Genomic DNA, 12,199 nt, shown 5'->3' on the forward strand with positions numbered 1-12,199 from the left:
GGTCCAAGGGGGGGCTGAAGGTTCAGGTGCTAAGACTTCTTGACCTGTATTAATTTAGTTTTCCAAATAAAAGTTAATGAATGAAAGTGATTCTCTAAAAAAAAAAAACAAACAAACAAAAAACAAAACAAAACAAAAAAACAGGTTAAAAGTACAATTAGAGCCTCCTAGCCGGTGGGAGATCTGCCTTAAAATCTAAAATCTACTTGGGCCAAGATTCTGCTCACCTTGAATTAATATTCAGGATATTACTGCTCTTCTCTCTTGGAAGTTCAATGTAAGCGTTTAGACACTGGAACTTTTTTTTTTAAAACAGGCAAATTCGTGTCTGTGCTATTCACAGCTCTCTCTCTCTCTCTCTCTCTCTCTCTCTCTCTCTCTCTCTCTCTCTTCCTTTCTCATTTTGTGCTGTGAATGTTCTTATGTGACACCCGGGCGCCTCCACCTTAGATGCTGAATCATTTTCCCCCTTGTCAAATCGGTTTACCAAATTGCTTTCCGATCATGACTCCACAGGGCGGACTCCCCCACTCGACATGGAGGCGAGTTTACCTTAACAGCGTGTGGCAAGCAACATTGAAAGATGCACGGAAAACATGAACGAATGAACACTTGTGACCACCACGGGTCCACATACTAGGACGTAAAGCACACCGAGGACCAGGGTGAATCCTGAATTGTAAATGTTTATGGAAGGTATGGTTTGAATGTGAAATGTCCACCCTCCATTTAAACTACCTGGACCCCCAGCTGGTGTCGCTGTTTGGAGAGGCTGTGGAACCTGAGGGGCTGTCCTCGATGGGCTAGGAAAGGCACATCTGTCCCTGTTTCCAGCAATAGCGGCATACTTTCTAGTTAGCCACAAGGTATCTGAGCTACAGAACAAGATCTAGAGGTCATTGACTGAGCTACAGTAAGGTATCCTTGCTATGACGGACTGTAGTCCTTAAACTCTGAGCCCAAATATATCCTTCCTTCTTTCCCTCCTTCCTTCTTTCCTTCCTTCCCTTCTTCCTTCTTTCCTTCCTTCCTTCCTTCTCTCCTTCCTTCCTTCCCTCTTTCCCTCCTTCCTTCCTTCTCTCCTTCCTTCCCTCCTTCCTTCCTTCTTTCCTTCCTTCCCTCCTTCCTTCTTTCCTTCCTTCCTTCTCTCCTTCCTTCTTTCCTTCCTTCCTTCCCTTCTTCCTTCTTTCCTTCCTTCCTTCCCTTCTTCCTTCCTTCCTTCCTTCCTTCCTTCCTTCCTCCTTCTTTCCTTCCTGCCTGCCTGCCTGCCTGCCTGCCTGCCTTCCTTAAGTTACTGTGTCAAGCACTCTGTCCTGACAATAAGAGAAAGAACTAATAAGAGCATAATACTGGGAACCCTGACTTTTCTGCCTTGGGCTAACCTAGAAGCAAAATTCTATATGACTATAATCCTGAAAGAACAACTTTAGTAATTTGAGTAGACTCAATGCAAATATTTGCAAGCCCTGAGGCAATTAAACTTGTTACTTTCTTCAATAAAATGTTTGTATCCCAATTAAAATGAGAACATAGTTGGATTTTTTTTGCACCCTGAATTATTGCATAGAGAAATTTAAGAGTTAAGAGGAAGAAGACAAAAACTCTGGATTCCTGGTTATTAAAATATTATTGCCACTCAAACATTTCTCATTAGGAATTGATCATTGCCAAATAAATATACATGAAAAATGTCCCCGCGTATATATGAGAGGGTCTGTGCTTTTCCTTAGTGCTTCATACTATTTATGCGTTAACTTCAACTTAACACTTCTGCACTGTCTCCTCCAATGTGAAACATGATTCAAAGCCAAACGATATTAAATACAGTGGGAAAGCATTAGTTATGGAGGATGCTACATTTGCATAATGTATTGCAATTTCATCTAATGGGAGAATATCTTAACTCTCCAAATATTTCACAATGGATATTTTATGCTAACAAAACAACGGCTAACCTAGAGGCTATGTGCAAACAGAAACATGCCACCAAATGTACAGTGAGTATAATTTCCCCATTTGTTCTCTCAGTGTGCAGAATTTGATTGCTGGGTTCTTTCTGGAACGATGGCCCCTTTTGTGTTTTTATTTCCGTCTACAGACACTGAGATCTGTCCCTCTGTCACTGCAATGCCTCCTTAGGAGGGAGCCGTATTTCAGTGAACGTAATTAAACCATCACCAACAGGACTTCCATTAGTCAGAGCAGAGAGCTACTCTATACTCCATACACAGCAAAGTAGTTTGCATTCTGCTGCGGGGGAAAGGCCAGTAAATATTTCATGAGCTCTTCTCGATTGGATTGTTTATTTCACGACATTTAAAAGAGATACTTAATTTTTCTCAGCAGCTATTTTTTTTTTTTTTTTGTCATCGAGTTAGAGAAATAGATATTAAGGACAAAATTTGCATGGGATGCCCAAAGCTGGTATTTTCTCGGAGTGAGGTTTACTGTGCGCATAAAAAATAAATCTCGTGGTGTTCTTTGGAAGATGCCCTTGGCATCTCCTGTGTTTTCTAAAGCTATATTCTGGTAATGTTCTGTATCTAAGGTGTGGGGAGGCGGGGATTGTAATTTGATCGCTGTGGCTTGATAAAATTCGGGTTTCACGGTATATTAAAAATGGACACTAGAGGGCGCTCTTTGATCTTCTTTTTCTTTGGCCTGGCAGCCGATGTCGGTGCACCCGTGCACTGAAAAATCCCCCAGTGTTCTAAGCAGGACAAAATCGTAGTGATATACGCGGTACAGAGATACCCTAAGGTTTAGAAGGGAGTCAGAGGGGTTCTAGCAGGGGTAACTCCTTAATTAATTCAGAATTAGTAAGAAGCAATGCTTTGTATCCCAACCCTGGTGGCTGTTATCTTTTGATAATTACTTAATTCCTTCGGTTGCAAGGAATTTTATTAGATTTCAAGCTCTTGCTAAATGTCAAACGATTCTAAAAATAGTTGGGAATATTAGACTATGTTAAATAATTAGTGCTCTCAAGCTCTGCCGTGAGGATTTTGAGTAAAGCACACACCTAGCACCGGTTAAGAAACCAATTATAGAATCCCCAACTGTCACACCTAGCAGCTCCGTGCTCCCCAGTGTCTCCCTTGGTACTGAATAGCATCAAGGAGCTGTCCAACAGGCTTTGTTCGCTCCTTTCTGCCCTTTGCCGAGCAGACTCCCTCTCCTGTTTGAGTACAAAGAAAAGATAAAGTTCTAGAATTACCTTTTCTGTTTGTTTGTTTGCCCAGGGTTTCACACAGCCCCGGAATGGCCTTGAAGGCCTTAGGTTACAGAGCCCAGCTTTGAACTCCTGACTCCCCTGCCTCCACTTCCTGGGGATTAGAATAGTAGGGTCGCACCACCATTTCCGGCCTCTGAATTAGCCTAAGCTGTTGCGTGGCCGTGTTTACCAAGTCTCATTTTCCAAGGTAAGAACATTGAGGGCCAGCAGGATGGCTCACTGGGTAAAGGCCATCAAGCCTGATTACCGAATTTTTGATTCCTGGGACTCCAAGGGTTGGAAAAGGGACTCAACGGGCACAGGTTGTCCTCTGTTCCACATGTACACGTGAGCACACATGGGCGAGTAAGTGAAATAAGACAGAAACCCAAAGAATCTTCAAAGAAAAGTGTATGTTCCCATTTCACGGGGAAGGAAGGAAAGAGGAGGTATTGGGGGCGTCAAACAATTCACATTGGGGCAGAACATGAGAAGAGTCAGGGCTGGATCCTGGGTTTCCCGTCTTTAAAGAAATGAGTTAAAGGGCCTGTCTGCTGTCATTTGTGAGGGAGTATTTCTCAACTCAGAGAGACATGCTTGCCCTGAAGACAGCTTGAAAGCCATTGTGGCTGGTTTCCAGTCTCCTTTTACAGGCTCAGGGCCAGATTCCAACTTTCAGGGTCTCTGAAAGTTAGTCCATGGTCACTGACTTGTGCTAGCCAGCGGACCGGGAACAGCAGTAGTGAGACTTCCAGGTAGAGAAGCGACGGAGGGGAAGGGGGTGAGGAGAGTGACTCTGCACACCCTTGTCCCTTGAAGCCACACATTCAATCGGCAGCCTTGAAAACCAGTGACACCGCCATCAGTCTGCATACCAGGAGGCTAGCAATCAGCAGAGAATTCAGACATAAATGAGAGAAGCAAGCCTTTGTGGCTTAAGCCTTGGAGACCTCAGGGTCTCATACTGAGGCACCATGATGTGGCTTAGTGTGATGACACACAAGGGAAGGACGTCAGACAGGTGAGAAAGCCAAATGCTATCGGCAAAAAAATGTGGCCAAAGGACCAATTTATTTTGTGTTCTGTATGTATGATGGTATGCACGTATGTGTGCAGGGTGGCATGCATATGATTGCATATGTGTGTGCACCTTTGTGTGCAGGCACTGGAGGCCCAGGGATGACGTCACGTGTCTTTTTATGGCTCTCCAGTTTATGCCTCAGTTGAGCTCTTTCAACTGAACCCCGAGCTCACTGATCAGATACATTTGCTAATCATCTCACCCCAGGGATCCTATCTCTGCCTCCCAACGTTGAGATTGCAGTGGGCCACCACACCTTTCCAGCTTCCACACGAGCACCAGAACTCCGGTCCCCAACTCAAACACCTACTCTAAAAGCTGAAACAAAAACAACACAAATCAAAACTCAGTTTTTAACTTAGTAGCTTCTAATAACATTGTTACGAGAATGAATACAGCTAGGTTACTAAGTAATATTTACTGTCCTCCTAGGATGTTGTTGTTCAAGCTTTATCTAAGAAAGTCAGTGAGGCATTATTGTGCTCGACCCATCTGATCAGAAAGCCCCAGGCTTCTCTGAGGAGGAGAGGCACAACAGTTAGTCTGAGTCTTCCGGCCTCGAGGAGCCAGGAGTAAACAGAGAACACACATTCACCATCAGTCCGTCCCGACAGGGATGAATATTGAGAATGGCCCATATTGGTAGTTTTGAATCCTTCATCCATACTCAGTATTGTCCCCAGTGACCCTAAGGTCTGCAAGCTGAAGCACAGCCTTTCTTGCCTCCATCTGTCCCCAGCCTTCTCCTAGCTCCTGGGCCCATGGCAAGGCTCAGAACTTTCTGCTTCTCCCAACAGGGGGGCAGTTCAGGAAAGCCTCTGCCTACACCTCACTTCCTTAGCTCAGTGGCAGAGAGATGCGGTGCCTTTGACAGGTAAAATGGCAGCCATTGCTCAGGGCCCACGTAAAAAGAAGCTGTGGGTTTCTGTTTACTTTTCCAGAGTTTCCCAAACCAAAAAAAAAAAAAATTTTTTTTTTAAACTGCCACCTATTTGAGTCCAAGATAACTTGGATCCAAGATAAACTTGAAGTATGGTCTGCTGTAATTCTAACCTTAGAAAGGAAGGAACTCCAGGGAAAGATGTCGCAGGCCATACATCTCATAGTTAATTCCAGTGCATGTTTATTTGGCATTGACAAAAGAGGATGCTGCCTGCTTCTCTTCCTTTGTGCTCTGAGGATGCCCTGTGAGCTCGCACCAGCATACATGAAGGCACCAGCTGAAAATGGCCACACACCCCAGTGGCGGCAGCGCTTTCCTTTCTGTTTTTAATCCTACCACGCTGCTGCTAGTTTACGTACAGAACCCTACATCAATAGGAGCGAGTCCAGCCACCAAACGACGAGAATACTTGAACACAAAGTTTATTTAAGGATAAAACACGTTAAAAATTATTTGGTTGATTTGTAAAAAGTGAAGGACTGGGTTTGAGGGTCAGGAAGGGCTGGGTGAGGTTCTCCAGGTCTGCAATCATCATCTCCAGTGGCCGAAGCTGGCACGGCAAGGTGGAGGCCAGAGCAGGAGGGAAGGAGCTAAGCATGGGCTAAGGGCAGTGCCGGAGAGGCTCCGCAGAGAGAACGGCAGCTTTATTGGAAATCACGGCAACAGCCTTGTCTGTAACCACGGCGATCCTGAAAGAGCACGGGACAGACCGACTTTTCCGGCCAGATTTCCCATCAGACTTCTGAGAGCAGAGCTGTCCCTGACTGGCTTATGGCCTGCACCGAGGTTCCCAGTGCCAGCTTCGGCATTCAGGTAAACGCGTGCTTTCCTCCTGTTGGCTTTGAGAAGCTACTATTGCATGGTGTGGAAGAGGAGCCGGGAACGCTGGTGTCCTCCGGATCTGACAGCTGGAGGAAGGTGGCGTGAGTTTGAGAGGTTGTTTTGACTTGGGGGCACACACTTTTATACCTACAGGGACTGAAGGAAGCACCCTGAGTTCATTATGAGGTTGCGCCTGATTGATAGACAAAATGCCACAGGGAGATCTGGGTCATGATGAGAAGAAGGGTCCACACTTGAGGTTCCACTGAAGAATTAGAGGCTGTGGACAGAACAGACATGTCAGTTCAACAGGGTTCCGACCTACCCACCGGGCAGCACTCACATAAAAGGGAAGTTCTTAGGGAAAGGGGAAAATTCAAATGGCCCGAAATAACAAAGCAAAAAAAAAAAAAAAAAAAAAGGCAAATGAATCCAACCTCTAAGAGAGCCCTGTGTACCTCAGAAAGAGAGCTGGGAAATCAAATGCCCAAGTGATTGGCTTTCTGTCTGCTTGGCTCTTTTTTCTGGAGCTCATGGGTCTCCTGCCTCAACCTCCTAGTAGCTGGGATTATAGGTATGTCCTACCAGTCCAGCTAAGACTGCCAACATAGCACAAGAGGGCTTGGGGGTCAGATTCATGGCCAGCACAGTCTTTAAATTACTAAATCATTTTTTCGTAATTGCCCGCTTCTTTTAGACAAAGGACCAGGGACCCAAGAAGGTTTTGTTTTGTTGTGAGAGTACCGGAACTCCTTTGGTATTCCCCTCCTTTTCTGGGGCTATCTGGGATTTGCACAGGCAAGAAGCTCACTGGACTCCAGTGAGCTTCTCCTTGTGGGTAAGGAGCTTCCTCGGTCACTTAGCTGCCTGTCCCCTTCAGGAGAAGTCCCACCTCTGCAGCTCCGTCCGTCTTCTTGCAGGGATCCAGTCACGCAACTGCACAGAGGCCCGTCGACCCTGCTGGTGCAGACCTGCTCACAGCCGCCATTGTCTTCACACCAATCCAGCCCTGAAAATGGGGGTGCAGGAGACTTAATGGCAGAAATAGCATCATGATCAAGGTGGAGGAGGGGCTTCAGAGAGAGGGGAGAAGAGAGAGTTGTCAAAAGCCAACGAAAAGGTTTTCCTGGAGGACACAGGCAGTCGTCTGCTCATACCGGTGTCTCTCGCATCTCCTCCTCATGACGGACGCACATCACCAGGGAGGCACGCCTGAGCCCCGAACTCCCACTGTCTTAGTAATCTATAGTGTGTTCTAAGGAACATACGTACTCTTTCTCCTAATGGGTCCCACTGAAATGATCTGTTCTTTGTGCTCTTTTGAATAATCTGTGGCGATCCTGGAATTTTGTGGGCAATTCTGAAAGACAGAACACCAGAGGGAGATTTCACACAATTAGGCTGATAACTTATTCTCCACCATGTTTCCGCCTCCAAGAGAGACGGTGGCTTCGGCCTCCAGCGCTACTGCTGCTCAGATTAATTAGAACCAATGCATTCTTGATCATCGAGCCCACTGGGACTCTGGGCTTTATGTCAAGCAGAATTAAATATACCCTCCACACTGGAACGAGATTCAACGAGGCTCTGTGCTCAGGAATGAGAATGGTTGGATCTCATCTGATAATAACCTATGCCGCACCATCTGCGAGTGGCTCTGGCCATAGCTCACATCTCGCTCCTGTAAACATGACGTAAGCTTAAAGATGGGGTGGGAAGGGCCAGGAATGAGACTCTAGAGCAATGTGATCTTGAAGGTGGAGCCGCCCGTGATGAGGACGTCAGCCTGGCATAGGGGAGGCGACAGCTTCACCCCTTATCTGCAACCCCATCCAGTTCCAGGCTATCAGACTCTAGTGCGGACCTGATGAACTATGGGTACTCAGATACACGGTATTCTGAGTTTGGGAGCCAACGGAGGGGAGTTCAGCCCACAGGCTGTTTAATTCAGCATGCATGACTCGAGATACCCCTCCAGACGACTGTGATGGTCCTCACCCAAGCCAATCTCAGCTGCTCACGGCACACACTTTCTTGGAGACATTTTCAAGGTGTTCCAACAGCAGACTAAACACTACTGGCACTTAGAGGCCCATCACGCTGTTAGCACCGTACACCGCACAGCTTAGCTCTCCTATACGGTAACTCCACTCGAGATGTCGGTGGCACCAGGATGCATTGTTTAGTGTGAGGTCAATGACCTTGTGGTATGTCTGAGACTGACGACCCAGACATCATCCCACTATACTTTCTCCTTCAAATACGGCCACCCACCCCCGAGCACATTTGGAGGACTCCATTGCGGACGCCTGGTGTCCACAGTCACTGTGGAGCAGTAAGAGCAAGGCTGAGCGCTTGGTTTATTATTATTTTTTTTTTACACTTACAATCTTGCAAGAGTATTTCTCTGAGTCACAGAGGGACACTGCACAGTGAAGATGAACTTCATCGTAGTCTCCGATGAATTTGAAGACGGTGACGTGGAAACGACAGGTTAGGGACACTCCGTTCTCCTCGATGCCAATGGTGTTATCCTTGATGTTCTGACACCTATTCAAGAAAAGAAAACTTGATAGACCGCTAACCTTGTTTATATTCTCTGAGAGGTTAACCCTTGCCTTCGTAGCAAGCTCCCACATTTCCTATAAAATGGCCGTAGACGCTATGGTGGCTTCGCCTTTGGAAGTGACCTCAGGGTGACTTCGGTAAGCTGTTTATTATCGGCCCCTCCGATTTTCCGCTGTTTGTTTTGAGACATCGACTGCCACCTTGAATTGTTATCTGAACGGCTACTGCCTGTGGGGACTGCTCTCAATTTCCCCACGCTTCGGGATCTCAGTCCACCCCCTCACCGTGCTGTGTTCTACAGAGGACAATTTAACAGACACATGTCTTACTTCCTCAGCTTTCCTCAGTTAATTATCGGTGTTGGCAGGGGCCCTGATTCAAGCCCCTCGGGGACTCTTCCCACACTAAAGTAGGAAGGAGCTGGAGGAAAGGCGGAGCCAGTTGGGGGTGGGGGGAATCCGTCCCAGAGATTGCTTTGGTGGAGGGGGGGGCTCCCTCTTTCCCACCTCCTTGCCCTCTAGTCAATACTCAGTTCCCACCAGCGCCACATCCCCCAGGTTGGTCGTTTTGCTTTGGCAGACATTTAAAACTTCTCCAATGTAGTCTCCTTCGCTCAGTTCTCCTCATCATGCTTCCCCCCACTGGAAGACCTTTTTGTTCTGCTTTCTTGGGTCCCAATTGATAGCGCCCACCTCCATATAACTATCTCTTACTCTCGTGCCTGGACCAGGCTCGAGCAACACAGCTGCACCCTACCGAGTTCTCCAGTCTAAGGACCAAGTCACAATCATGACTGTGGCTCCGACACACTCCACGGCATATTGGAAAATCATTTCTGGATAGATGAATGAGGGAAGGAAGGAGGGAGGGAAGGAAGGAACGGAGGAAGGAAGGAAGGAAGGAAGGAAGGGAGGAAGGAAGGAAGAAGCTGTGACCACTGTGAGTCGACGGAAGCCAAAAGACTTTCTAGGTGATAAAGATTTTAAAAGGTGCCCAGTTTTTCTTTTTGTTTCTTCCCCCACCCCCCAAAGCCCGCAGGATTAAATAGCTCAGCAATAAGGAAAATTAAAAACTGAAGTTATCCTTCAGCGTTCCCACACCTATTACTTTTCGTAATTAGACAAAATGCAACTTGCTTCTCAAAGCAATAGTCTCTTAAACGCCTCGAAAGGAAAACTAAGCGTGCCAGCTTCCTCTGTCATTATCACTCATTTGGAGGGTCTAAATCAGTTTAAGGATTTTCAGTCTCCCAATCGTCACAGGGACCTTCCCTCTTGAGCTAAGCCCCCACTTTTCTCTCATGTGGATGCGTAAAGTTTAGGTAACAGACAATCTTGCAACGGAGCCGAAGGGAGCAGGGATAGCTATCTGGATGTCTCTCTTAAAGCGAGAAAATACATGTCTCAATTGACACTGGTCCTTTCTCCTGCCTAGGCACTGGAACAGAAGGGAGAAGTTGCCTGGGTCCCCAGATTACTGGGCTGGTGGTGGAAGCTGGTATTGCCTCTGCCCTCCACATCACTGGGGAGGGAAAACTGCCCATCCGCCCCGACTCCCTATGTGTGAGGGGCTCCATTTTGCAGCTGAGCCCATTCTCCCATGGGCTCATGGTGGGAGGGGTACAATAAGCACACACCTCTAGTAAAGGTGAGAAGGACTGATGGATTCTCGCTCTCTCTGAGGATGAAATGATTTCCCACATAACAACGGTTTAATCTGAAGGCCTTTATGTAGGCAGACCCAGGAGTAAGCGGAGATTTACGAACATGCTTGCTGGCCTGCTATCCCCCTCTGGGTCGAGCCCATTAAATACTATTTTTAAAATGCTAAATACCACCTCGTCCTTCAAAGGAGACCTGAGCATTGTCATTTGGGTTTGTAGCTGAAGAATGGCTCGTGTCTTAGCTCTTTCATTTGCTACAAGAACTGTGGACTGGGAGGGAAGGAATGTGTGAGGGGAGAAATGGCTCTGTTAATACCGTCTTCAAGGACTGAGGCACACCTGGTAGTTTCCAAGTGGCTCCCTCTGTCTCTTGGAGGGCTGACTGTCCATTCAGAGAGACAAGGGCTTTAGTGAGATCACTGCTGGAAAACCGTGTATAACACACCTGGACGGTGCGCCAGATGTCACCAGGGTTTTTAGGTCACTTCTCTGGTTCTTGCTGGTTGGTGGCCTTATGTGAGCTCTGCCTAGCTTCTCTGAGAGGTGGTGTCATCAGCAAGACGGTGGCTATCTATAACTTTGCCAGAGCCAGGCCCCTCTTCTCTCAGAGCACAGATTCCTTTTCCTGCACCCACAAAGCCCACAACAGCTTCTGGGGCAGCACTGGTCCACCACGGAGGTAGATGAAACCAGAGAAGTTCAATGGTGCCTTCTTCCAACAAGGGTGATCCAGGATGGGTAAATCACCTGCCCTTCGTGGGAGTCTGAACTCAAATTAGATGTGCTCTGTTCTTAGCGAGCGCAATGGGGCCTGAATGTGAGGCCAGCATTGACAGAAGCTGACTAACCACGTCAGTGACCTAGACAGACAGACGAGCAAAGGCAAGACCCAGGAAGACTTGGCATCTCCTAGAATCCAATCATCCCCGAAATTCACCCACATTTGTGATTGAGTTTGTGATCACTACATCCTTTTTTTAATTTTCATGTAAGTTGAATAGCCCTGGCTTCTACCAGTTATGATAGAAAAAACTCTGACTTAACGTAAGAGTCCTTGCACTGGGTGAGGAAACCATCGGAGAGTCAGACGATGGCGATGTGCCCTTCTGCAGGAGAACTACAACGTTGCTGTGTTCTACACTTAAGCCAAGTACACTTCTTTGCATATGTATGCCATCATAGTGAAATAAATTATTAGAATATTTATTAGCGTGTGGGTAAATCGCCTGGCACAAGCCATGTTTTTACTCATGCCTGATGTTTGGCCTTCTCATTCATTAGCTGAATAAATTCCATTGTGCAACCGTCTTTCAGGAAATATACGAGGGGGTAGGCGTATGATAATGGGTGTGAAAAAGATTGATGAGCATAAGAAACTCCTTAGGATGCATAGCCCCACTTTCTGTAGTTTTGGTCCTCTACATTCAACCCCAGTATCAGACGGAAAGAAATAATTCACTAGGTTTGAAATTACATGCTGTTCTGAGTCCTACGATCTCGTGAAGCCCTGCTCCAGCCAGCCAGGAGGTGGACCATTCCTTTATCTAATGTGTCTGTGCTGACCCACTCTTGCTACTGACCCTCTAGTCATGTCGTGGCTGTCTCAGACTCATATTGACTGTTGTGTGATCTCGGTGAGGGTACTAGCAATCTGTATGTAGTAGCCTGAAGCTGAGTCCCAGGGCTGACGTCATCACCTAGCTCCTCCCATCACGTCAGCACTGCGTCCCTCAAATCCTCTCCATAAGATGCACGGTAGTGAGATGCTTTGACAGAGACTACGCTCACACAGCTTTTGTGATACTACATCGTTTCAATAGCTCCACTTAATTATTAGTTACGATTATTAATCCCTCATTGTGCCTAATTTACAAGTTAAAATTTATTATATAAACGTTATGAATATAC

General features: G+C 46.7%; 1 protein-coding gene across 9 annotated transcripts in view; it reads right to left on the reverse strand.

The window, feature by feature from the left end:
• Positions 1-5,644: 5,644 nt before the first annotated feature.
• Tecta (tectorin alpha) overlaps positions 5,645-12,199 on the reverse strand; it is a 72,276-nt gene continuing 65,721 nt past the window's right edge. For 6 of the 9 annotated variants that reach the window (XR_015626412.1, XR_015626411.1, XM_087560927.1 and 3 more), the window contains 4 exons: positions 8,448-8,610; positions 7,333-7,420; positions 6,953-7,069; positions 5,648-6,340 (listed from right to left, as the gene is read on the reverse strand). Coding sequence is in view for 6 of the 9 variants with exons in the window: in XM_087560927.1 (XP_087417053.1) it covers positions 6,240-6,340; positions 6,953-7,069; positions 7,333-7,420; positions 8,448-8,610 (469 nt within the window). In the remaining 3 variants the exon portion in view is untranslated. 9 annotated transcript variants of the gene reach the window in all.

This window comes from Rattus norvegicus, chromosome 8, assembly GCF_021556685.1.
Source record: "Rattus norvegicus strain SHRSP/BbbUtx chromosome 8, alternate assembly SHRSP_T2T, whole genome shotgun sequence".
NCBI lineage: Eukaryota > Metazoa > Chordata > Mammalia > Rodentia > Muridae > Rattus > Rattus norvegicus.